This window comes from Pygoscelis adeliae, unplaced genomic scaffold, assembly GCF_000699105.1.
Source record: "Pygoscelis adeliae isolate BGI_AS28 unplaced genomic scaffold, ASM69910v1 Scaffold13, whole genome shotgun sequence".
NCBI classification, from domain to species: domain Eukaryota; kingdom Metazoa; phylum Chordata; class Aves; order Sphenisciformes; family Spheniscidae; genus Pygoscelis; species Pygoscelis adeliae.
Genome location: NW_008824499.1, coordinates 2,850,536 through 2,878,412, shown reverse-complemented (window position 1 = coordinate 2,878,412; position 27,877 = coordinate 2,850,536). Strand labels below are relative to the sequence as shown.

At 45.3% G+C, this 27,877-nt stretch overlaps 1 protein-coding gene across 1 annotated transcript in view; it reads right to left on the bottom strand.

Moving 5' to 3' along the window:
* Positions 1–4,509: 4,509 nt before the first annotated feature.
* Positions 4,510–27,877, bottom strand: part of MEGF11 (multiple EGF-like-domains 11) — a 216,839-nt gene continuing 193,471 nt past the window's right edge. The window contains exons 21-23 of the mRNA XM_009321452.1: positions 12,234–12,290; positions 5,223–5,429; positions 4,510–4,670 (exon numbers count right to left, since the gene is read on the bottom strand). Coding sequence (XP_009319727.1) covers positions 4,510–4,670; positions 5,223–5,429; positions 12,234–12,290 — 425 coding nt within the window. The remainder of the gene's footprint in view (positions 4,671–5,222; positions 5,430–12,233; positions 12,291–27,877) is intronic.

Sequence of the window (27,877 nt, the reverse complement as noted above, 5' to 3'; positions counted from 1 at the left end):
GGGAGAGCCGGGCTGCCAGCGAGCGTTGTGCGTGGTGTCCCTGGCTGCCTGCTGCAGGCAGCAGTCACCCACAGAGCACGTAGGGCAGCGCTGCTGGCTGTGGGGACAAAGGCAATTTAGGGCCTTCTAGCGTTGCGGGAGAGTGAGGATGAGGTGTAAGACTGGGCCCTTGCTTACTGTGGGAACTGTTCTCGGAGCACTTTCTCTGGCCGGACCGGAGCATATTCTGGAATTAACCAGATTACCGGGGCAACCAAGTTCTAAATTTGTCAACTGGAAATGCAGGATGAGTTTCACTTCGCTTCCTTTTCTGATTCACGTCAGCAGGCAGCTTGACTCAGCTGTCACGTCAGCTTTGGATTTCGCATGGTTTTATGCAAGATGTTCCTTCTGCAGCAAATGCAATCGGAGCACAAATCTCTGTCAGAAGCTGAGGCTGCCCCTGCCCCACGCAGAGTTTGCGTGTCTGCACGTGCTTCTTCCTTCGCCTCGCAAGAAACAGTGCCGTGTTTAAGTCCTGGGCAGCTGTGAAATGGCTGCGTGTGCTGTTAGACAAAATAAGAACCCTGTTGTTGTTTTTTTCCCCACCAGAACTTTAAAATTAATAATTATAAAACGGGCCTTAGAAATGCTGTGCAAAAACTGATTCTGTACTTATGAACTGCTGCAACGTGGAACATAAAATTTTCATGCAATAGTTTGTAAAGCCTTCATGAGCTATCGACTTGTAAAGCAGAATCAAATGGTGTATGTACAGAGACCTGACTCCTTACCTATTAAAGCCTTTGCCTCGTGTTGTGTGGTTTTGTACTGCTTTTTCCTGACTAAGCACCGCGGTGCTACGGCAGCGGATCCTGGCTGGCCCCGGGCTGGGTGAGACTCCTGGGACGAGAAGGTACTTCACAAAGTGCTTTTGGAGAGACAATGCAAGACATTATTCCCTCTGAACACTGACCCGACGGGGTATTGTTCCCATTCAGCTGCTGATTAATCATTCTCTTCTGTAGCTGGCATTACTTCTGGACTGAAGTGTCTCTTCTCCGCTAGTAGGAGACAACTGGTTGTAACAGATACTGCTTTTGGGTCCTGAAATGAGCCTTCTGAGCTTCTGGGAGCTCTGTATAATGCTGCAAAATTGGCTTTACTTGCCACAAGCTTTTGCTATCATTTGCATATTTGAAAGTCCTAGCCTTAACAATTCCGATGCTGCTCAGTGAGCGTCAGTGGTTCTTGTGTTTGATGGGAGTTGAGGTTCTGACTCTTGAGCAGAAAGGACATGGAATTGTTCTGATTTAAAGACATTTTTATTAAGCTAGAATTACTTATTCTATCAGTTCAAACCTGATGAACTTCCAGACTTAAATAGCTTATTGAGTGTGGCTTGTCAAATAAGATTACATGCTGGGCTTTAGTTAACAAGATTTTTGGAAATATGAAGCACAAATATTGAAAAAGCTTCAACACGTAGCAGTCCGCTGCATTGCCCGGGGGTCATTAATTCTGAAGGTGTTTCTGCTGCAAATCTGCACTCGTGATTTATTGATTAGGCTCCCTGGGAGCACCGTCAAAACTGCTGGGACGGCTGTCGTGTGCCCGGTCTCATCACTGCTGGGTGCAGTAGGGTAACTGTGCTGGCCTGTATCCTCCGGTGCCCACCTGAAGGCACAATAACCCACTGGTGTCACCGAGCACTGTCACAACATGCACTGAAATGCATCGCATGAAAATCAGAGAGAGACGTGGTGTTGGCACTCGCCCCAGATTGCTCTTTGTAGGTGTGCGGGAGCGTGTCCGGCTGGGTTTGTGCTTCACCGGGGTCTCTCGCTCAGACCCGCTAAGGGTTAAACTGCTGGGGAAGGAGAGCTACTAGAGGAGTCGTAAGACAAGTACAGAGCCAGTTACCTTTTGTTTTAAAGCTGGGCCTTACTTTAAATTAACTCCAAATTACAGTCTGAATTACGGCATTGTGTTTTCTGAGAAATCCTGCAACAGAGAAACCAGCTCCTGGCTTGTAAGCCTGACGCCCGTGGTTTTTTTTCGTTGAGGTGGACAGCCCCTTCGTGACCAGCCCCATCGCCTGGAGAACTCAGACCTGAACACGGGCTGGAAGTTTTAGTCTGCAAATGAGTATGTTTGAGAAATACACATTGAGAGAAATTCAATTTATTTTGTACAAGGTAGAATACCTTTGCACAGTGAACAAATATATTACAAATCTGTCTTGCCGTAAAAAAGTATTGCCATTTTGGGTCCTATTTCCTAAGCTAATGGTAATATACAAGAAGGTACTTCTTTTGTTGGTTTTGTTTGTTTGTCTGTTTCCTGTTAAGCTCTGTGCACATTGTTGCATTTGGTTTGAAACTCCAGCTTTGAAAAAGACCCAAACTGAGCACATCTCTGCTCTCTGGAGTCTCATCGCAAACTTCACAGCAACACACACACAAACATTGGTCAGGCTGGCAGCTGAGACTGCTTGTGCTAGGTGTCAAGGTAGGTCTTTAACAAGAGTATTCCTTATCGAACTGCCTTTCTCTTGATATTTTTGAGGTAAGTCTTTCTATTCATGTACATAAAATATATTCCTACTGGCCCTACAAAATAATCGTCTACTTACATCTCAAATAAGGCTTTCCTGGAAAATAAAATTACTATTGCTGATGAGTCATTGCCCCCATGCACACATGCAGCATTCACGTAACTACTTATGCATTATCCTGCAACATGAAAATCTGCTGCTCTGGAAGCCTGGGGGATCTCTGGGCTCGGCTCGGCTGTCTCACTGCAAAACTCTTGCTTTGCACAGAGGAGTTCAGAGCCAACCCGACCGCCCGGCGGGGTCCCGGCTCCTCCAGCAGCACATCGCCAGGGCTCCCCATGCCCTGACGCGAGCGTGTTGCGGCAGTGAGCCCAGGGGTGCCGTGCAGGCTGCCAGCGGCTCGGTACCACCGTGCCAGGGGCTCCGATCACCGAGGCGAGGGCTGAGCCTGACTGCAGGGACACGGGCTGGGTGCTCCGAGTGATCTGACGCCTGGTCTGACTCAGAGCTGGGATCAAGCCGCTGCCTCTGAGCTGGAAGGCTCCTCTTAGCGGTCCCCTAGACTAGCAGGTTACGCGGGCGATCATGCTTTGAGCAACTGATTGGTGCTGGTTTCGTTCTCTTCTACTTCCATCAGACTGGCGAATGTGCAACAGAATTTTTTTTTATATTTAAGAGGCAATCAACTTGCTACTTCCACATTTGCCTAATAAAATTACATACTTAGAATCAATACTATTTCATGCTCAAAATCTACAAGGAACTGCTTAACGGCAAGTATTCTACTTTCTAGGTCAATAAAGATTACCAGAAAAAGAAAAATCATGGTGGCTTAGTCCAAAACTTTACCATGGGCCAACCCCTTGATAATTACTTCACAAAGAGCTGCTGAAAAAGAAAACCAAGTTTCAGCTCAATTTAATGACATTTCAGGTAGAATCATCAATGGATAAAGTTGCACTACATGGTAATGCACATCAAATTAAAGGGTGTCATAAATGGCATGCTGTTAAGTGAATCATGATGAGATGGTTTGTGAAGACGGTCTAGAGAAGCCGACGTGTCTTAGCTTTAGGAAAGGAAACCAAACCAGGGTTAGCCTGTGCAAACCTGCAGCGTCCCAGGGCAGTAAATGGAGGTCCATCAATTTACATTGCCTGACAAATCTGGTGGATTTATCTAACAGAACAGAAGCCATATAAGGAAAATTAAAGCCTATCTGTGCCAATCAAAGTATTTTATAGCTTGTTAAAAGTGTGGTAAGCTGGGTGTGAGATTTACTGTTGCAACTCAAGTCATTAGCAAAGATCAATGGACATTTGCCAAGATGTTACATTTTAAAAACTGCACAGAATGTGTCTGTGTTGATATTCCTCTACTGAAATACCCTGGGACTGAATATAAAGATGAACATCTCAGTGCTAATTATCAAGCATGATCTGCACAGGTTGCACATGGTGATGGCAGTAAATGAGGTTTCCAGACAGTGAAATGATAAGTTTCCCTGCTTTCGTTCAGAAAAATGTCCATTTCCATGACAAAGATGTAAAATACATTCCAGCATATTCCTAGTCACCTTGTTCCTAACAATAAAAGGTTTCTTGATGCAGTTGGTAGAAATGTACATCTATAAGTCCTTCTACTTAGCATGTTTTTGTGGTTTATTTTACAGCAAAGCCAGGGTTAGAATACACGCCACGGAGAGTTTTTGCCTCGAGCATGTAGACACCTTCCTGGGGTGACGTACTCCAGTCATGCGTGGAGGAAGTTCTCCGTAGTTCCTGTTACCCATATAAAAATGTCTTTATAAATAACATCATCCAGCAGCAGTTGGCCCAAGCTGATGTTGTGTTATGTTAGGTCCTTGCGTAAGACAGTCTGAAGTCCTGTCAGCATCCTGCAGCGCAGAAAAGGATTGTCTTCTCTTTTGCTTCTTCAAAGTTTGTGTTTGCAGCACAGTGAAGTTCATCCGTTTAAGACTGCTTGTCCCAAGATGGCCCGTGCGTCGGGCTGTGCCTTACGGGGAGGAGGTCGTAGTGACTAGGAATGTGACTGTTCCTAGGCAGGTCATATGGATTTTGGAGGTAACTGGCACTCCGACCGCGGGCGTCTTGGACCACGCTGACAGTGGGCTCTGGGGAAGCAAGGAAAACTGGGTTACAGTAATTAGCAGTGATCCCAAAACTAATAACTACTCAAGTATTTTGTCACAAGCACAGAACATCAGCTTCCCAAACCATCTCTTCCCCTTGCAGCTTTACTGGCAGCACATAGGGCAGACCTGGGAGAAAAACACCAAACAGATCCAAGGGCAGGTAGTTCCCAAAGCCCCGCAGATTAATATCTTCAAAAGACCAACACTTCAGCGTTTTCATCTTGCGGCTGGACTTCGCAGCAGTTTAGAACAAGAGCATAAAGAGGGAACTGCAACCCTCCTCTGCGGGGGCTGGAGGAGCAATTCAGTGCTGAACCACACTCACATCCACCACCGTGGCACAGGCCCCCGCCCGGGACTTAGCTCCCCAAATCAGCATGCTAATGCACAGGCTTTCTCCCCCCAGCCAGCGCCTCCCTGCACTGCGCCAAGTCCACGCTACTTGTGTCAGGAAAGGAAAAGAAAAAAATCAGCATCTACGATAAAAACACCAACTGTTGGAATAGATCTTCTGCTGCCCACCCCGCTTACCAACTTCGTAGATGTTTTTATTGGCTGTCGATGAAGTTGGCATTTCTGAATATGGGGACTCCCTGTGACCAGGCGATTTCATTTCCACGTAGCTGCTCTCGGAGTGTTTGCATGTTAAAATGGGGGGGTCTTTAATGGTGGCGTACGGGTTTTCACTGCTGTTCAGAGAACAAGTGCTGGAGCTGCACACAGATTCTTTCATATAATCTGCAAAACAAGAGCGGAGTGGGAGTGTTAGAGTTGTTAGCTTGCTTAGGTTAATTACAACTGAACCTCTGCAGGAAGGGTGGGGGGACACAGGGGGCAGGGGGTAAGGAAGATCCTTGAAGCATCCAGCACAGACACCCGACACTTGTGCTCTGGGTGTGTCCAGCCCATTGCATCCACAACTCACTAGCAGGAAAGAAATAAAAACCTGCTCGATACCGAAGGTTTTCCTGTAAAAGGTTCTAGTTGTCATTTACTGCAATATTTAATTTGAGGTGGGAATCCTTTCCCTCCCTCCCCCTAATTCCTAAGGAGCTACGTTTTTAATCCCGCTCCGCCTGCCCCACCAGCCTGCAGACCCATGCACATGGCTGTGGTGAGTCAGCTCTGCAGGCAGGACCTTCTGCTGGTACTTGGCCTGCTGGGCCAGCTACAGGGTTAGTGTCCCGGGGGCTTTGATCAACATCAAATGCTGTATGTTTGAATGCAAGACATTTCCAGCAGGCTTAGAACTGCCCCAGTGCAGCGTATGCGTGTATGTCCCCTGAGAGTTCCGGTTTCTGGGGCTATCCAGCACAAGGAGAAACCGACTTCTTCATATTCCCTCTGCCATTAAGACTGGGAGGAAGCTGCTCCTGCTAGCGGGGAACGCTTGGGTTTCCGCAGGGGGGGGACAAGCCTCCATCTGAGCCTCGCTTTTGCTTTGCCTTTTTTTTCCCCTCCCATTGCTGTAGACATCTACTTCTCCTCTGCCCTAGGCTGGAGAAAACAGGAGATGGTGACAGAGGAGGCGCTACATGGGGAGAACAAGGTTGGCGTGAGAATTGCAACCACCAGTCTCCCCTGTCGGTGACCCTGGCTGGGGTATGCCAGCCTGCTGCAAGGTACAGTGCCAGTCTTGCTTTAAAAATAAAAAACAATAGAGAATAAATAGGTCTTAACATTGACATTCAAGAACGTGCCATTGCTGCTGTGTGCATCCTGCTGGGCAGTGCCATTAATTTAGAATTAGAGCGATGCAATGAAAGATGAGGCATTTTCTTGTGCTGGGTTACAGTACAAAGGCAGATCCTGGTATATATGAAATACTCCCGGTGAAATAGCGGGACTTGCAAAATAGCTGCAATCCCAGCTGCCCCCGCTATCTAGTATGGGAGACAAAAAGAGAAATTCAGGTTAAGAAATAGACAGACAACACGACATCGCTTCTCCTTTACAAACCTCATCTCTGTGCCTATCTGCACCGTCCTGCTGACTCACTTGTCAGGTCCGCTTCACTCTGTGGTGCAATGCTCCCTCCATCAGCTCTGGGTTTGTGTCTCTGTGTGTGTCCATCAGCCCCCGGGCCTGGTGCCCTTTGTCTTGGCTCAGCTAGGGGATAGCACTGAGCAGGCGTCCAGAGCAAGGTGTCAGGTCATGCCCTGTGGCCTGCAGCAAGCAATTGCATTTGTGTGCTCCAATTTCAGTGATACAAGCAAATCTTGAGAGTCCTCAGCTCTCAGGGTTACTGAAACCAGCTTGGTAGGAAGCTCTACTGCAAAGCAAACCAGCTGGACCACGCTGGGACCATCAGGGATGTAAGGGCTGGCAGAGGCCCTGGCACCACTGCAAAGTTTATTTAGTAATAAAATTAAGAAACTCCTCATCTGACTGCAGCCTGGGTGAGATTAACAATGCCTTTGCTTCAAAGTGAAACACGTCTGTTTTGGTACATCACAGGAGACAGGAACCAAAGCGACACAAATAAAATAAAAGCTGGCAGCAGGGTTTGGCCCTCCAGCTTTACCGACCCTATCCTGGTACGGGCAAGTCAGTGAAAAGCTGTCCCGGCCTGTCCTTTTAATGAGCGATGGAGCAACCCTGCAAGACCAAAGGCTTTTGTACATGAGTGAGCTCAGTGTTACTAGCTTTTGCTATGTATATATATTAAGGTGCCACACAGTCTAGGATCCATTATTGTTTATAGGCGAGGAGGCAATAGACGAAGACTAGCAAATCCTGTAATAAAATAAAAATCTTTAGGCTAAAAATACCTGTGCTATATGGACTGGGCCCTATTCTTCAGTCACTGGGAAGGGTGCACATGGGTGAACTGTGGGCAAGGAGCTGAAAGCTCCCGGAAGTGCTTGAGCCAACACCAGTGCAGGGGCACTCACTGCTTCAGGGACATGGCCCCGATGAGGGAGAGAGACTCAGCCCCGAGGCTTTTATGTCATTCTTAGCCAAAGAAAGGCTCAGCTCTACCTGCCAGCAAGTTACAGCTTCTGGTGGCTACAAGTATGTAGTGCTCGTTAGGAGAGCCTAGGCAGCTTTTAATAAGCCAGCTCTAAATTTTGGGGTGAGAGGACAGGAAGACTGTCACAAACTTGCTTCTCTGCCTCAAGCCATGCTGCTGGGGAGATGCTCACGGGGGCGAAAGGCAGGAGCTCACAAAAGCGGGCAGCGTGAATAGATGTGTGTGGCTTTTGGACCGTGCGAGGACAAGAGGGCAAAGCGAGCTCCATGTGTGAGCATGAGGCTGCTGGTGCCCTGGGAGTCCACTACAAAACAGTCCCTGTTGGCACCACGGCTGGGAGGGAACAAATCGAAACAGAGCTGGGTTTAAATTCATAAAATGTAGGTTATAAAAGACTGCTGGCTACTAGAGCGAAAAAGGGGGAAGAGTGAGAAGTCCTGCTCCCACTGTGCTGTAGCATGCAGGTAGATAGCTGCGTGGGTCACTGCTGGTTTGTTTATGAAAGTGGGCACATCAGAGCTGGCATAGGCAAAAATCCCAGCACATCATCTATTTTATTAAGTCCAGCTCAGCTACTTTTTATCTTCCTATGCTAAAATTCACCTGTACTGCTGCTAGTGCTGACAATACCCCCCAGGCAGGTGTCCCTCAGGCTGTAGCCGCAGCACCAGACCTTCCCTTCCCAGGGAAGACCAGTGAAATACTCTTGGGCTGCCCAGACTCATTTGACCTCTCCCAGGAATTGCCTTTTCCCAGAAGATACTGAGAAACAGCACGCCTAAGAGCTGATTCCCACTGACGTAAATGGGAACTCTGTGTCTAGCTAGGGATTAGACCCTTCGCTCTGGATACAATATAATTTATGGAGCACCAGCGTATGTTTGGTAACGTGCTATACACCAGGGAGTCATTAGCCGCAAGACACATTATGCACAGGATCACGGAGAATTTAACTCTAAAGGATGTGGAAGCATCTGAGTTACTTTGTTGTTAAGGTAATTTGGACATAATTAAAAAGTCTGGCATCAATTGTCAAATTTCATTTCATGAATTAACTTAACCCAGAACAAAAGTATTTAGAAATTCTCAGCCCATTCACCCTGCAGGCCACGTGTGAGCTCTGGTGATGCCACCTCATCATCTGTGCACCCACGGGGGTTGGCTCTCGTGGAGGTGCAAAGCTCAGCCGACCAGTGGCACTGCCACCAGCAGCGCTGGTACTCACTGTAAGCATTTGATCAGCTGGACACGCTAGAGAAATATGGGGGATATGCTCTAATGTTGAAGAAGTCCCTGTCTTCTGTGTTGCCTGGATACCAATCACCAGACCTTTGAAGGAGGTTTTATTTTTGTTACCAGGGACTGGAAATGTTCTTGTCCCTCCCACAGACTGGGTTCCTCTCTTTTGCCTTGAATATCCTCTGGCATACTAATGACAAGCCTTGGTACCTACTGCCACGTTTGAAGTGCTAAGGACATATGATGTACACAGATAAAACACACTCTCCTACTATTTAATCACATTTATGGATGACGTTCAGTGTAGCGTGCTTTTCTGGCTGCTTTCATTAATCTGGCTAACCTTCGCTGCTGCTAGGACAGTAATAGCTTATTGCTGCTTTTCAGGTGAGTGTGACACAGTTGCGGGGACACATTCTGTATGACAAAGAAATGAACCACGCTGAACCAAGCCCCAAGTCCCTGAGGTAAGTGCATTAGTGTTTCTAACTGCTTGGATTTTGCTGGGTATCGTGCCTGAGGTCATACTATTCCACCAGTGCATCAGCATTCATTGAATAAAAACCCCTAAAAAATAGAGAGGACTCAGCTGCAAATAAAAGCTTGGAAATGCTGTCACTGAACATCATGCACAGGAAAGCAACTGCTCTGAAAACCTTGTGACTGTTCAACCACTGTCACCATGTGCCATGGGGATCAGAGCTGGCACCATGGCATCTAGCCCCTTGCTGCCCCGAAGGGTTCCTGCTGCTTGCTGCGCCAGCATAAGGAGCTGTCAGATATCGCTGCGTGAGCTGGGCTCGTCCATGGGTGACCCTGGCAACCGCAAACCAGCCATGCTTAACCCCCTGTGCCTCCACTAGCAGCACGGCCACTGCATTTCTATGGCAGGTTGCAAAAGGGATGTCCCTCTCCTGGCTGCCCTACTCTGGGGACAGCCTCCAGCCAGGCCAGCAGTGCACAGGGGCTGTGGAGCTGGGGGCTGTGGTCTCCTCAGAGGAGAACTGGAGGAATCTGGTGGCAGACCAGGTCCACCACGGCCTGAACTCAGCCTCAAGCCATGGGACCCCATGCCCTGCCCCGGCAATGCATCCTGTGCAACGCTCTGGGCTGGGGTCAGGAGCACCAAACATGATTTTCAACTGCAGGGCAGGCTTTCTCCAGTTAGACCTAGCAGATACTGATGGGAAAAGACATCATCTTTAAAATGCATAAAAGTATATAAACACAAAGCACCCGCCTGCCAAGTCTTTTTGCTGACAGAATCCAATTGTTCGGGACTGGGAGTTTCTTTCATGTGAATGACCCCGCTTAGCAGATGCTTCCTTCCATCTTTCAGATGAATGTGGCTCATCAGGGCCAACACAAGACCTGGCAGGGCAAGGAGAGCTGTGCACTGAGCATCAGGGACGTCACCCAGCTCCTTCTGGCAGGGGGTTCATCTGGGACTGAGAGTGCCCATGCTGCCACCAGAGCCCCGGGGCTGCCTGAACCCAGAAACTGACCTTCAGACTTGACTGTCGGAAACCTTTAGCCATCCAAAGGCAGATGCTTCTGAAAAATCTCAGCTGCTAACTACCTGCATGTTCAGCTACCGAAAATCCCTGGAAAGCCAGGTGTGTTCCTGTGTCCCCGGCACCTTGCCCTTGCCAGCGCCAGCTGTGCCTGTCTGCAGCAGCTGAGCAGCCACAAAGAACACATCAACTTTCCTGACATGGCTTCTAGGACTGATTTTTCAATTTATAAGGAGATAAACATGTAAAGAAAATGGCTCAGATCCTAAATAATAAACAAAATATGTAGCAGCAGAAAATACATTTCACAGTTCACTGTTACTGTAATTCTTTTTCTCTCATTCACACTGGTACCCCACTCTCTGTGTGACTGTGTCTATGGATGGGAATTCCTACTGTGTGTTTATAGCAGCTTTTTAACTTTGTAAACACAGTAATTTAGTTTAATCTTGAAATTAATAGTTCCAAGTAAAAAGAACAACTAACTATACCATAATAAGATTTTTTTTCTGAAAAAGGGAATCATTGAAGTAGCTGAAACCAGTGGATTGAGTCAAATATACATACATAACCCTTTTAAAATTTCAAATTTAGCTTTATTGAGAAAGACTTGGTCATGGATTATTGGTTTCCTTCAGTGATTCTGTGTAGTAAGGTGGTGTTTTAGCAAATATTATAGCACTTTATTTTGTAAACAGCAGCTACAAAGTGATTAGTGTTCTCTAGGCCTGGCTATAAACTGATCATCATTTTTTTATGTGGACTAGCTTTCAATATTCCCTCTTAGTTCAGATAAAGGTCTTGTTCTGTAACACCTCAGCCATAGCAGACCAGTGGGTGTCTTGAAACCAGCTCTGTGTGAAGGTACCATTTTCACCATTACTCAGCTGATACCAGCTCAAGGACATTACAGAAAGAGGCTGTGCAGTATTTACTTCCTCAGCTGATGGAGGGACATTCCCAGCTGGTGTGTACAGACACAACAGCCTTGAATCCAGAACAAGGACCTCAGCCTGAAACCTGCCTATTCCGAATGAGACAGACTCCTTGCTCCATCTCCTGGACCACAAGTTCTGTGTGCCAAACCCCAGCGCAGTCAGTCAGGAACTTGTGGCAACTGTGCCAGGTGGTCTTGTAGTCCATCCATAACTGGAATACTTTCAATGTAAACCTAGAGGACAACTGAAATCTAAAATCATTGGGCTTGTGCTCATGACTCATCTATGATCCCTTTTTAGACCTGCCCTGGAGTCAATGCCCATTAATTGCTTTGTGCCAGCGTGACTGGTTAATGTACTGAGTGAGGTCTTTTCTCAAGCTCTGCTATAAATCTCTTTCAGCGAAGGCCACATAGCAGGGTCAGCTTGTTTTCTAGTGGCTTTGTTTAAGCTCAGGATGGCTAAGAGCCTTATGGAGCTGTGACTTAGTAGGCAAATGCACCAGTCTGTCATCAGCAACTGCCACCAGAAAGCCCTTGTAGGATGGCTGATAGGTCCTAAAAGAGCTTCCCCTGGCCAGACAGTTCCACCTGCACCTCCTGTCCCTGCAGCAAAGCCCTCACTTTTTGTCTTATGCTGCTTTGCCGAGGCAGGAGCCTACGGCTTTGTAAAGACTTGCATCCATAATTTATGGGCCCTAGACATCTGGCTCGGAGTCAAGAGTGCTGCCAGCTGAGCCATGCAGGCATATTTTGTAGGTAATTGCTCTGTCCCTGCATGGCCACTCTCCCGGGTGCTCAGGTCTCCTATCTCACCTCTTCTATGACACCCTCCTCAAACTCTTTGCCAGGGTGACTGCAGGCACTGGATACCATACCTTTGAAGCTTTTTTCCATTATGTATGTGTTCTGACGTCTATCCATCCCACAAGCACCTGCATAAAAATGATATATAATGGAAAACAAATAAATATTGATGTAAATTGGATTGCTTTGACTACTGAGCAGCATACATTCTTTCCTCTAAATTGTACATCAAGGCCCTCATTTAGGGAGGCTCTTAAGCACATCCTCAGCTGTAAGCATGCACTTAGCTTCAGTGGGGATTCTGTGCACGCCTAAAATTATGCATATACTTAAGAGCTTCCCTGGAAGGGAGGGTTTTCCTGAAGCAGGGTACCGCTCATTACCAAGAACAGCTCTCCATCAGCACAGAAAAAGAAATCATCTGCTGATACGTTCATTACTGAAACACTAGGTTGGATTAGTAAAAGAAGCCTAAAACAGCCTTTCAAATTTGAGTCCGCAGGTTACGTTACATTACTCTGTGACTAATTTTAGGCTTTGTTTCATTTGTGGATAATAGGTTATTTAATTCACAGTCTTAGATTCTAAGGTGTGTACAATCTTTCTAAATTACCTTGCTTATAAATTTGCACAGTTCAGTAACTGACAATAACTGACAATAGTCCCTAAGTGGCTACAGCAGTCTGAAAATGCAGCAACTGAGAGCAGAGAGCTGATAGCAAAGGCTTCTGCCTTATGCAACTCCATAAGAACTTGCTGTTCCTTACAGAGGCAGAGATAGAAGGGGATGGGACCCTTTTCCATTTTCACTACTGCAAATTATCCTAGATATCAATCAAAAGGAAAATCAATGTAAGCCTTTAAATCTTTTTAACTATAGAGTCTCATATTTCTTATTGACTAGCAAAATCAACACAAATTTGGTTACTGAGATAGAAATGTCTTTGTGGCGTATGGGATTCCCAATCAAGTAATTAAGTTACGCTGGTAAAAGAGTCCTGCAAACAGCATGTCCCAGAGGTCTCCCAGCTATTTGTCCTTGCATGTCCTCTGGTGTCTACAGAAAAAGCTGTCACCACCACTAACAATGCTGTACCAGTCCCTTCGTCACAACAGCCTTGTTTTTTTGCTAAATAAGGAAAATCACTAAATTAGATAATAAATGTGTTACTGGCACATCAAAGACAAAACCCTTTGCTCTGATTCTCAGAGCGTCCATCCCTGAGCACAGGAAAAGGGCTGGCGGTACACGACTGGCTCTCTGTGATGGGGCTCTTTTCCTTCTGGCTCTCTGGGATGGGGCTCTTTTCCTTCTGGCCAAGAGTGACCCCCCCAAAACCATTTGGGAACCTTCTGTTCATTTCCCACCACTCATCCTGAGCCACTTCCCAGACTCACCCCCTGAAAGAAGATGCAGAGGGCAAGGCTGACTGGGCAGTTTGGGCTTAGTGGGGAAGCTCTTTCACCCAACAGTATTAGCTGTGTGCTTTTTTTTCTCTCCTGTATTCTGCTAGGGCAGAGTCCTGAGCGAAGAGGATGGAGCTAATTCATCCCTTGGCTCACATCCACAGGGCTGGTGCTCCCCTTCCCAGCTGCGGTGCTCTCAAAGGTCGTCCCTGGCGGTCACACATTCTCCTGCCAGGGCTGAGCAAGCCTCCAGGGACAGGGACGCCCAAACAGTATTTGGGCCAGGGTGCCTCCCTGGTGCCTCCCCAATACGCAGGGTGCCTCCAGCAAGAAGCAGCTCACACCACACAGAGCAAGGCTGGCATATGAGAAGCTGCTGAGCACACAACTGGGGTTACAGGGTGAAGGGAGCTGTACCCACAAAGAGAGAGCAATGACAGGGAAGAAAAGGAGACCCAGGCTGACCCATGGGGAGGTGCATTGGACACAGCATTGCTCACGTAGTGCAACAGCAACACTGGAAGAGCCTCTGTGGGGAAGAAGACAGTGATGAATAACTTTGCTCAGGACCATGATCTAGTCCTTCCCATAACTTTAAAATATTGACCAGCCATGTCAGAGTTGTTAGAAACAAAGCAAGCAGCAAAAAAACCCAGGAGTGATCCTGTAGGATAGTGTCCTCGTAACTGCTGGGGATTAATGAGATGGTTAGAATAAGGACCATGAAGAATAAGTGACTTATCGAAACAGGGGTTACCCAGGGAATGGTTAGCTGTGCTCATTGCACAGTCCATCCTTGTGCAAGAATGTTGCATCTGTTCGAGCATCCTCATCAGATCTTTACAGAAATGTTCCCATTGCGACTGTGAAGACCTGAGCAAAGGCTGGAGCCTTGGGGCTGCTGTAAGGATGCAGCAATATCAACCAGCACTTTTGGTGGCTCGGAGGGGAAGGACTCCACCTTCTGAGTGTATTTCGTTAGCTCAGTTCCATGTGAGCTCCTGCCAGTCCTATCGGAAATGTCAGGCACGTCTGGAAGGGCTTCTGCAGCAGCAAAGATCACTGTGCCTGCTCTGAGTAAGCCCAAACTTGCAGTGAGACCCTCCGGGAGGTCAGGCTGCTGTATTAATACAGGGTTTGTCTGAATGAACCTGACTTCTGGTTCTGAGTTGGGTAACAGGCAGTCCTTGCCCACACTGAGCTGCAAAATAGCACATTGCCACGCTTGAGCTCAGTTCTCACTTAGTCCAGTGTACCTGTAGAAAACTAAGAATCCTTCTTACGGGAGGATGGCTAAGAAAAGGTGGGATACATCTGCTAGGAAAGATACAGGTAGGGTTGGTGCTGCCTTGGAAAGGCTACAAGACCCCTCAAAGCCCTTCCCAACCTATTCCCTGTAATTCTGCCTTTAGTCTTCTTTTATGTCTGTTATAATTCTGTGGGGTTTATGACCCATTTTTTGTGTATTCATTGCATTCCTCAGGAGGTGAAATGAATGATGGATACATTATTTTTTAAACTGCAAAAGTAGTTAATGTGGAAAAGCCCTAAACAGGCCAGGATTCTGGCATGTCAGGAAAGTCTACATTTAAGTTTGAAGCTAAATTGTCTGCTGGGGTGAAATCAGAGTCTCGGCTGGAAATATTTTTCCACACCTCTTGGCTTTGAGGAAAATGCAAAGTCAGCTCTGAATCAAACTTTGTGACTTCGGTCCTCTGGAATAAATGCAGCTTTGAGTCACTCAAGATGTGCTGCAAATTACACTTTAGTCTCTGCATTGAGGACTGCTGTTAAAAAACCACTACAGATGATAAAACAATTTTTGTCTGCAGCCCGCTGTGCCCAGCACTCAAGCTAATGAGTAGGGGGTTTAGGACTTTTGACTTGCTTGGAATAGGAGCTGGAAGCTGGACTATGCAAATGCTTAACACAGGCAGGACTAAAGCAAGAGAGATTTGTCATGGGACAAACAATTCCGGTTCTGCAACAAGAGAGTGAATAGAAAATGCAAAGACAAGCCATTCCTTGAAACTAGTAGGACGAAGCTGCATTGAACAGGTAGTGACACAGAGTGAAGGTGACAAAGCCGCCTCTTCTTGGCACCACAGAGCCCCCAAACTCTGATATCAGGCACACGTCCATGAGAATTACTTGCGCAAATGTGCTCATCACTAGACTCCAACTCCATTTAACAGATATGATTATCTCTCTGACAAAGCCTGATATTTGAAGCTCACAAGCAAATGTGGCAGCAGTAAAAATACAGGCTTTGTTCTGCTCCTTGCATTTCCCAGTTGGAAGGAACACAAACCTGGCAACTGAAGTCTTGCAAAACAGGCAAAATACCTGCAGTCTCGTAAGACCCACTGTATGTGTATGTACAGGGGATATATATATGTATACTTTTTAATATATATATAGTGTATATGCATAGACATGCATACACATATGTAAGACTCATGTTTTTCTACACAGTTTCTTCCTGTTAGGCTCAAAGAGAGCCCCACTGATACCAGAGGGAACATACACATTGACTTAGATAGGAGTTACATTGGGTCCTCAGTTAAGACTAATTAGTTTTTCTTAGCATCACTTATAGCAAACAGCCTCTGGCCATCTGACCCGCACTCTTCCCAGGAAGCTGGTGCTGGCAGATTCACTCCCATGCTTCCTTGCCATGTTTGCTCTATCATCTCCTTGATCTGTGCTGCTGTGGCAGTGTGTAGGGCATGCATCTGAAATAAGGACCATGGTGGACCCTGAAACGGGCTGTCCTTTGGCCCTGAGCCCCTCAGTATGAACAGCTCTTTCTCTGCTCCCTCAGAGCACATCTTTCTTTCTTTCCCTTTCCAAATAAAATGTCTGAGGAATGATTCCTGGCTGAGCAAAGGCCAATGATGCAAACTGTGAGCAATCAAAAGGTGTTTTCCAAAGCTGTAAAAGTGCAGCCTGCAAGCATGAGGAGAGCAAAGAGGGGTTAATTAAAGCACTCGTGTCTGTTACCTGTGGGATTGCCTTTATGAGATGATACACAAGCAAATAGAAAGTATATGGTATTTCCAAAAAGCATTCTGTTGATTCTCTTTTAGACACAGCTATAGAGATAAATTGCTTGGAAGTGAGGAGCTGTGGTGCCAGGCACACAGAAAAGGGCATGATACCACCAATCAGCTGAGCAGTAGTGCTCTGCTTCTGCTAGAAACAGTCTCCTGGCTTCTCCTGAGCTGCCAGCCACTGCTCCTGAGTAAGGCAGCATCTTCTCCTTGGGAGTAGCTGCTTCTCCAGCTCTCCTGAGCTGTGAGATCAAAGGGGATTCTAAGCCTGGATTCAGTGGTATTGGGAAGCAAGGTTTTCCCCATCAGAAGAGTCCCTGAATCCTTACATCCAGTCTGAGCACAGCTATGACCCTGAAAAGTGATGGTACACTGCAGTTCAAAATACAGAAGGTGTCAGCCTGGGACAGGTCTGGACAGCATCCAACTTTGAGCACAGTATTTGATCAGAAATGTATTTCATAGGTTATAAAAAAAAAAGTATTAAGAAAACTCCTTATGATTGCAGGTTTTAGAAGATGAGTGTCCGAGTTAATTTTCACAGGGATATTCTTACAATTTCCTTTCCCCCAACTATAATTCATATTTATGACACTTGCAATTTCTAACAAGCCTACAGACATTTTTGTGAGCCTGATGCTCTTTCCCACCTGGTTGGTCCAAAGAGCCTATCCTTTGGGACCACTGCCTCAGCCGGAGATGTCGCTGGCTGAACAACCAGGGAGGCGACAAGAAGAGTTGAGGGTTTTCCATCCATTCCAAATTTCTCTTCAATTTCCCTTTAAGTCCTCTTTCCTGCCTCTAGCTCACTTACACATCTGCTCTCTATAATATTTCACGGGGTCAGAACAGAGAAGTTGTCTACTGCTATTTTAACTATTTTTAACTGAATCCAGCCATGCACAATGCTTGGCTGCTATTCCAATACATGGGCTGGAGCATCTGTGTCATAAAAACTAAGGCTGATAGTGGGATGAGAAGGTGGTACATCTCTTTAACTCTTCGGTACTTCCATGCATGATGCAGTTTAAAGGTCAAGATCCTCTATGTGACCTTACTAGGCTTCACTTATATTTTAAGTAAGTTTACAATTCAAAATTGAAGTTTTTTGCTTTTTTCTGAAATTTGCACATATAAGTGGAATCTGCAGCTTTCATTGCACAAAAATAATACCATGAAATGAAAATATTTTACAGTTTCATGTGAAAATATCCTTGGTCTGAGCAAGAATTCAACATTATGAAAGTTAGCATAAGCAAGAATTAATTTTGGTACTGAAAGGGAAGAAAAAATATCTCATTTTTATCAATTAGTGTGAAAAAGACATTTTGAAAGAAACAAAAAAAAAGGGGGAAAAAAGTATCTGGGATGCAAAATGCCATGGATAAAATTGTGACTTTTGCTGGAGAGCACTTAGCTAAAGTATTTATCACTTCTACATTATTCTTACTGCAAAGGCATTTAGCATCCCTTCTGCTAGTAGCATAAACTGCATGACTGCAGGACAAATGTGGCACACAGGGAGTTCAGGACACCACAAGATAAAAACAAATAAAGCTAGTGAGCAAAGTGGTAAAATGGTAAAAGGAAAATTAACTTGATCTAAGGAGCATTTGGAAATCCTCACCACCTGCAACTCTCCATGTTACATACAGATAAGCACAACAGCCGTTCTGCAGCTTATAATAGAGAAGAAAACATTAATAGTTGATAAAGGTGGAAAAGGCTTTGCATTGAAGCTCGACAGTTTTGTGATTTTCCTGATGCAGGGAAGACTTGATCTTTGGAGCAAGGCATGGTGTGTGACCAAAAGAGCAGTGACAAGATGTAATGCCTGGTGGTGCCTCATGTTAATTCCTTTGCCATGTGAGCTGTGAGATAGTTGACCTTAAAAATCCTATAATATCACTCAGTACTGCACTTTCCCTCATACTGCATATTTTGAGTAAAAGATATTAGTAATCTCAGTAAAGGAAAGGGCAAATGCTTTCTGCCACTGACAAGCTAAACTCCAAGTGCTTAGATAGGAAAACAAATAGCATCCAAAGCACTAAATCTGGATAGGCTTTGAGATACAAGCTGCTGAAAACCCTGTTAAAACTGCAGCCAGGGAGAATCAACTCAGAAAGGGCAATTAGACTTCACTTTTGGCTTGTTTGCACTGGCCGGTGGCTCAAAATTGCCTGAAAAATGGCCACTGTATAATTAACTGGGAGACAACAGGGTGTATTGCACGCTCCAGCTCCCGCCAGAGGCTCCACAGCTTTATCAAGATGCCAGAATTTAGTGCTAAACTTTATTAAGTATGAAAGAAAAAAAAAAAACCAAACCCAAATTTGAATTTTTAATGTTCTAAGTCTTTAAAAAAAAAATATTATAGAATAGATGATAGTGATTCAACCAAGCAACCTAGGAAGGGAGGCTAGAATGAATATTGACCCTGCTTTCCCAGTCTGTGGTTTGTGGTAAAGAAAACAATTTTCAATTCTTGATCTTTCACTACTAGCAATTCTGATTGTGAAATAAAGACACTGCCAATATTCTTCATTATTGTTAAGGCCTTTATAAAAGGTTGATTTGGATTTGGAATTGCTCTAAAGTCTACTAAAATGATTAAATTGTTTAAAAATTACTGACCTAGTTCATTCAGATAGGTGTAGGGTCTCCAGTCTGCAGTTTCTCTGTCAAGGATTTTGTTACTGAGCTGTTCAAAAAGTATGATAATGGGTTAATGCTGAAATAAACAGACAGTTCCCACCCAAGACTTCAGCCCAATGATGTCACGAATAAGAATGGGGGATGACTATTACCCTGGCCTCACCATTTCAGTTCTTTATCTGTATGAATTTGACAGTTGTTCACTAGCATTAGGGAAAATCACAAAGGAAAGTCACTTCACCAAGCAATGAACACAAGCATGCTGGAAAATAGAGGATTTCCTTCAGTAACCAGTAATCACGACTCGAATGCCTATGTACATAGAGTGACATGCTGGCAGTTTCAAAATAACTAATGAAGATGGATGGATCAAAACCACCTACATGAGCATGCAGATAGGAGCTGTTTGGAACAAAGGGGATTTGCTAATGCATCTGTGTATTTAGTTAAAAGACATGTAATGGCTACAAGATTTCTCTCAATTCAAGGAAAATAACATTGGCAATAACAAAGCATAAAGCCCCGTGCAGATCTGCCAGCAAAAGTGGAGAGGAGTCCAGGGCTGCCATCCAGATGCTACTGTTGGAAAAACACCTCTTGCAGGGCGGCAGCTGGGACCCTCCGTGTGCCCAGGGTGCAGCCGGCTCCTGTGCCAGCACAGCTGGGGAGGGGCGGATGGGCACAGCCTGCGCCGCCGGGGTGGTACCATCTGGAGAAGGCTGCTATTGTATTAAGCACGTGTCAATATGCTCTTGATTTTTTCTGCCATTTGTAGAAAGCCTCACTCGAGGTAGGTAATGCTTAAGCACAACATCAAGAGGCAAGCACAGCGTCTGCCTGAGGGATGGGGATTTTGGGGACCTGGAGTGAGCTCGCTGGAGCATCTTTTATGGCAGTCAGCAAAAGGAGGGGAGCTGCTGTTTTGGGCATGCATGGTTCCACTAGGCTGGGGCACCACAGCAAAAGTGGCTCTACAAAGCGTATGGTGATCAGGTGAGTCCCAGCAAGGAGGATCTGTGAATCACTGTAGTTGCTAAAGCTGCTGAGTTTTCCACCTCGACGTTTTTCCCATGAAAGCCACACCTGGTGAAATTACAGCTGGTCCTGAGGAAGTGTCAGTTCAAGAGCAAATCCCAACCCCGTTTCTGAAAAATTGAAGTTATGAAGCCATCGTTGCTCTCCTGTGTCTGCTTCCAAACTGGAAAGCCTCCTGCCTCTGTTTCAGAGGGTTCAGCTCTGCTATTTTACTGTATTTACAAGAAAATGCTTAACAATAAAGGAGGTTAAAATTGAAACAAAGTATTCAAAATTACCACAACATTTCATTTTTCCTGATCTCTCATTAATTTTTGCTTAGCTTTCATAATGGGTTTTAAGACCTGGAACAAACAAAAACCCACTGATGTGTTGAAGTCCATTGGGATAGAAAGTCCCAGCCGGTACACAGCACTTACAGCCACACCCCAAAGGTATTTTTACCCACCTTCACAGTCCTATTTTAACAACCTTCAGTGCCATAGCCACCCCACTTCAGGATGCAGCAGCCACACATTGTCCATGTGTCTGCAGAACACCCGCTGTCCCTGGATGCTGAGGACGGCTTTGCAGGAAGCCCAGAGTCCCCCAACACTCCTGGAAATACCTGACAGTGCACATACCACCTGAGGGGAGGGGGACATGGCCCTGTGCTCTTAGGACATGTATTCCCATGCATCTCCGGAGTGTGTGGTCACAAACACCTTCATGTTGTGCTACCAGCCCAGGAGCCCAGCGAAGGGTGAGGTGCACTGTGCAGGGTGCTGTGCAAAAAGGCATGATGGTTCAAACCCTGTTTTGGAGAGATTTCCTTAAAGGAAATACAGCCAGATGGGGAGGGATAAAAGGGCTGTCCCATGTAGCAGTCGGGGACTGTGCCATGTAACATGGACACAATCTCAGGGGCAGGGCAGTCACCAGGCAAAGTGGTTTAGCCAGTTGAGTCTGCTGCAAGGAGCACACCACGGCCTGAAAGGAATAACCGTGTCATGGGAGGTGGAGAAACACAGGAGTGAGGAGAAATGCTGGACCAAAAGAGGGGAGGAGGGCATGGGGCTGGGCAGCTATGCAGCTCCTCTGCCCCTTGGTTTAGGTAGTGACCACGCTGGGGAGGGCTTAGGGTCAGGAAATTTCCTCTGGCAAAAGTTCTTCTATAACTAGGGCAATGGGGATGAGCAAGATCCTCCCAGCCAGCCAGATGTTCTCCGAGCATCTCCAAAGCTGGGTCACTGAGGATAAAGCTGCAGAGCTCTGCAGCCTCTCCCTTATCTCTAGGGAAAGCATCTGCAAATACTCCTCTTTACCAGGAGTACCACATTTAGGACAACTACAGTATATATTACAAACTGCATATTGACATTTAGAAGCTTTTATGTGATCACAGAAACTGGGTTTCGTTTGGGTGAAGATTTTTAACAACCACAGGCAAAACCTGGCCCTCATTGACTGAATCCCGCTGATTGAATTCCATTGATTCAGGACGCAGAAAGTGATCTCATGTGTTTTTACACCAAATGTAATCTGCCCTGGCTTAAACAGACACAGGAGAAACCACAGTGTGAGCACTACACAGAGGCACAAGAGACAGCACAGGTAGAAAAGGCTGTGCACGCACACACGTGTGTACACACACACAAAATGTTGGATCTCTCTACAAGCAACTGCACAGTATTTTTAGAGCTATTCAGCTGAAGATTTTACACAAATAGGTTTCATCATTTACAAAGCGTGCAAGTGTGCTCCAAATGGGCTGAACTCCAGCCTGAAAGAAAAATTCAGGACACACAATAGTGCAAATACACTGACCACACACACACAGAGATGTGTGTGTAATACACACACACACATATATATACACACACACATATATATACACACACACATATATATATGTAAAAGTATACACACAGGCACACACAGAGACAAAGATAGATTAATGCCAGCACACTGAAAAGAGCCTGTTTCAAATTCATCTGAAAGCCAGGCTCTGGTTGAAAGAGATCCTGCTGCTGAGCCACCAGCATTGACCTTGAAAGAGGCATGAATTCAGGGTGCTACTGTGCCCTGCGCTGTGCGGGAAGTGAAGCCAGATGATCACAACGGTCCCTGTGGCCCCACAGTCCATGAATCTCACATCAGACAGCACCAGCAGTGCAGTGATAGCTATATCTAGTGCCTCATCCTGTTCCTTCTCATTTTCTGTCTCTATATATTCCCACTAAGGTAACGTGTCATCAGCTCATTAGGCACCTTTGCACCAGCCACTCTCCTCAAGGACATGCCCAAAGCAGAGAGAAAGTTGATAAAGCTGGTTGCCTGCAATATTTCTAGAGCAATCAATTGCCCAAGAGCAGTGGCTGTGACTGCACATCCTTGCTCCTGGCACAGGCTGTGCATCTGGTGTCTCCCAGTTGACTACACAGGAGTCATTTCTTTATCATTCAGCAGCTCCTTGTACTCCCCCAAAACTGGGAACATAAACACTGACAGCAGATACACGGTACGGATGGATGGGGCAGTCAGAGCAAACAAGCAATGGCAAGGCGTTCAAAAGCAGATTGGTTTGTAATGTGGTCACAGAGGAAGGAAACCGATGTTCCTGGCCCTACACTCGGCCCGTGTAAATCAGCGCAGCCCCACTAATGGCACTGTCAGCTTTCATCAGCGGAGCCGGTGGCTTTTTTCTTCATTTCAAAACTTGCAGCAATAACATGAATGCTGATTTTTAATCCAGCTGCACCACTGAGATGACATTTATTGAAGTCTTTGAGTTTCTATGGAAAGCTGTGTTTTTGCAGGATTTATAAATCAGCTCACAAACCTAAAATTTGGCATGAAGAGCTATGGGCTAGAATTGATTTTTTTTAATGAAATGATTTGGGGACATTTCTAAGTTTTTCAGAATGCAGTAATTACGAAGAAATGTGATTATAGCTGTCTCTTTGTGCTACTATCATTTCTTAATACACTATAATTTGTTAACTTTTTTTTTTTAAGATAGAAGATACTTCAATTTTTAGTGTGAAGCAAAATTGCTTTTCTGGAGGAAAAAATACTTCATACTAAATTTATCCACTAAAAATCCTAGCTTGTAATTTTAGCAATTTGGTTAAAAATACCTCATAACTTGCAACTTTTCCTTTAAGATCAGTGAGGTACTAGCATAAGTAAAGCAAAGTCATTATCTGCCCATCTGAAATAGCTGGATAGATCACAGTGGCAAGTTGATCACCAACATGCCATTTGTCAATGCTCAGGTTTTCTAAGAAATCCGAGGTGATTAGGCAAAAAGTGCTGGCGGGAACTCCATCATACCTTTATCCTCCAAGATAGCAACTGATAAGAGTTTTGCCATTAACTTCCCTGACTACTGACTTCAGGTTTCCATGATCCAAGCCTGTGTTTCTCAGTTTTAGATGGCCATCCTGAACACTCTGAAGCAATTCTGTATTTGCAGTCTTCCTTTTTCTTGGGCAAGTTTTAGTCAAAGCTACTTTAATGATGCTTTCTGTGGTTGAATTTGTTTTTATTAGCTGGGTGACATCCAGTCAGGCCATTTCCAGTGATGTCTGTTTTGCAGTTTCTAATTTTATGTGAAGTCTTTGGTAGAATTTAGAACTTCCTTTAATAGATGCGAATCTGCTGGCTTTAAAAATTCAGGACATCTAATAGCAACTGATTTTTATGATGTCTGTAGAAAACAGCAACACCTGGGCTCTAGCTGCGATGCTGTTCTCCTTTGGTAGGGAGTGAGGGTGGAATTAAGAGCTCTGAAAAAGAGCTAGGTGAGAATCCTTCATTTGCTCATGACATACCAGTGTGGCAGCCTCATGCTTTATACAGGGTATTTTTCACACACTTTTGCAGCCTTCTGTAAAAGGGACATATATTCCTACATTCATGCACAACTCAAAAACTCAAACATACAGCTGGCATTGAAGCATTGAGAGTGGTTCTGTGAATGGTCTGACCAAATGCCTCTGAGTCTTCAGCGTTTGAAAATCTGGTCTCTAACTCAAGCAATGAGAGCTCTGATGTGAAGACACGGGTACGGAGGTAAGTCTGTGTCCTGGTTTTGGCAGGGATAGAGTTAATTTTCTTCCTAGTAGCTGGTACAGTGCTGTGTTTTGGATTTAGGATGAGAACAATGTTGATAACACACCGATGTTTTAGTTGTTGCTAAGCAGTGCTTACACTAGTCAAGGACTTTTCAGTTTCCCGTGCCCTGCCAGCGGGAAGCTGGGAGGGGGCACAGCCAGGACAGCTGACCCCAACTGGCCAAAGGGATGTTCCATACCATGTGCCATCATGCTCAGTACATAAACTGGGGGGAGTTGGCTGAGGGGCAGTGACCGCTGCTCAGGGACTGGCTGGGCATCGGTTGGTGGGTGGTGAGCAATTGCACTGTGCATCACTTATTTTGTATATTCTTTTATCATTATTATTATTATTATTGTTATTATTATTATTTCCCTTCCTTTTCTGTCCTATTAAACTGTCTTTATCTCAACCCATGAATTTTACTTTTTCCCCCCGATTCTCTCTCCCATCCCACTAGGGTGGGGAGTGAGCGAACGGCTGTGTGGTGTTTAGCTGCCTGCTGGGTTAAACCACAACAGTCTGTATCTCTATTTACCTACTTCGGAAAATTTTGGTGCAGTAATTCTGCAGCACAATTTCACTTGAGTTCATGTATGATACTCCTTGGTAACTTGCAGCATCATTATTATTTGCTGCTGCACGTTATAAGAATAAAGGCCAAACCTACCTGTAGGAGCTAATAGGCAAAGGTCAAATTTTGGCTTTGCTTAAACTAATAAAAATATCTGTGTTGACTTCAATGGGGCCAGCATTTAGAGAGGTCTTGGCAAGTTCACTCAAATGGGATGAGCGTTTACTTGTAACAAGGTGCTGGTAGTTACAAACTTGTGCTGAGATGCAGGAGCCTCTGCTTCCTCCTTAACCCCAGGAATGCAGAGCCATTCTCCTGGACCTTGCACAGAGACACAGCTCAACTCTACCAACTCCTGCTGGCAGCCAGAGCAGGCTTTAGGGACAAAGGGCTTTGAACACTGAGTGCCTGAGTCCAGCCACCTTTTACTGCAAACACCCAGGCACATAATCACTTAGATAGCTGATCAAGCTCCATTTTAACAGTAATCAGATTTCTTTGTCCCATTAGTCTTACTGGGAAGCTATTCCAAAATCTCACTGATCTGATGTTAGAAATCTAATTTCCAGCCTCGATGCATTCATGGCCAGTTCATCCTCATTTGTTCTTGTGCCAGCTCTGTCATCCAACTTAAATAGCTCTTCTCCCTCCTAGTGTTTACCCTGTTGTATTTATAGATGGCAATCATACTCCCTCTCAGCATTCATTTTGCTAGATAAAAGAAGCCAAGACATTTTTTACTCTCTTTTCATACGTTCTCCCTTATCATCCCACTTGCTTTTGCCTGCATGTGTTCCAGTCTGAGTGCTCCACTAGCACAACTAACCCGTCCTGTACACACCAGGAGGATTTTAATGCCTCCACTTGTACTTGTCTCTCAGCAACTTCAAAGTTTTTACCTTCAGGACATGTGTAGGGTCCTGAGCAGTGGCCAAATGTCTGTCTGGCGGAGGGGAAATGAGGAGGTGAGATACCTTCCCTCTGGTCCTAGAAGGGATGCGGGAATGCTTGGCACTGCTCCCTTCCTATGAAGACAGACCTGTCTCACAAATTGCAGTCCTCAGTGTGATGCTGGACCTTTTAGCTTCTATCAGCCATCCCTGCTCACCTTGCTTCCCTAGTGAAGTACCCACCATGTACACTGATAAGAAAGCAGGGTTAGTAAATGCAGTCAACAGCATAGGACAGCTGTGCTCAGTGCCCTGCAGCCAGACTGACCCTTGCTGAGCTGGTACAGGGCTGGGAGAGGAAAGCAGAGACAGCAGGAAGGAGAATAGAAATAGTATGTGTATAGTTGGGTGAGAAAAGATAATAGGAAAATGGATATGAGAAAAAACAGATAATAGAGTGGAGACAACACCAAGGGAAGAGGAGAGAAAAGGTAAAATAAGACACAGAAAGAGAGAAGAGGACAAGAAGAGCAGGGGGAGCACATGAGAAAGTCTTCTCAAACTGGAGCAGGGCTGCATCTCCCCATTGCCGTCTCTTTGTACCTTTGCCCAAGCTGTCTCTCTGAAAGAAGTGATAGAGGAATGGCTCCAGTCCATCGCCTCAAGGCATGATCTCCTTTGAGCACAGGGAGGATAATACATCCAGGGCTCTGGCTCAGCAGTTCAGAGATTCCTCTGCCATTTTTTTTTTCATTTTGCATCTGTGCTGGTTCCTTTGTGACCCCAGCTGCCACTATAAAGAAATGAATCCTCCAAGTACAACTTGTGCACATTTCCCTGCAGAAAGTGGGAATGGCACCAGACAAACTGATTTGGAAATGAAACTCGTTAAGGCAGCCATTAGGGACTTTATATGCTCTTTTGTCTCGCTTGGCTGGAGAACTGCACAGACAGAAGCAGCGTATTTTTGGCCATCCTCAGCTATTCAGTACTGCAAAGCTTTCTCATGAATAAGTAAGATGGTGGGAGATCTAAAGGAAAAGTCAGGCCATGTATTGTGATAAGTGCCCTAAAAATACCAGATCCATCATTTTTTCTTTTTTAAATATCAAAACAACCTGCTGACCGACTACTGATAGCCAGGAAGGCTAGCAGCTTCCAGGCTAGTCCAAATGCATCATCACTTGGGTTTTAAACCTTTTCGGCAGCTTAATATTTGAAGTAGCTCTGTGACAAGATGGCACTGGAGGCTGGGAAATCAGGATAGGTGCTTGCTTTGACCTTTTCTGAATTCATTTAAATAACTACAACAGGATTAGTGGTCCAGACCCACACTCATGGTGTTCATCCTAAATTTGACATTATGAGCATTTCCACTTTCAACTTGGGGAGCAAAAATGCATGATGCAAACGGACCATCTACACCGGAAAACATATTTACACATCTGTCTAAACTTTTGTCTGAGAAATCTCTGGAGCCAGCCTTTTTATTACATTTTAATGAGATTTTCTTTTAATAACCAAGAAATGACTTACAGGAGCACATGTAGAAATATTTTTGCATACCCTGTCTCGTAGAATAGTGTCTTTTTTGCGTTAATCTTGTTCTCATGGCTTTCCAGTTAGCAGAGCCATATTTGGATTAAGGTGACACAGCCTGCAAGTACCATCATTTTTAAAGCTGACAACCTTGATGGAATCAATTGCATTTCCTTTTTCCTCTGCTCCCTACCCTTTGCTCCACCTTGGCTTATTAAGGCTATAAAGGAAGAGCTGGCTTACCATTTACCATATCTGAATCTATTGCTAAAGTAGTGAACTGAGTAATAGTGTTGTCCATGAATGGTCCTAGGGAATCAATAGCAACATGTGATAAATAAGGTAGTCCTGGATGTTCGAGCAATACAGTCTGAATAGCTCTGCTGGAGAGCCACAAGTAACAGCAGAGCTCTCAGAATGGCCCTGGACAAGAACAGTGCTCAGAAACACCCTAGATACCT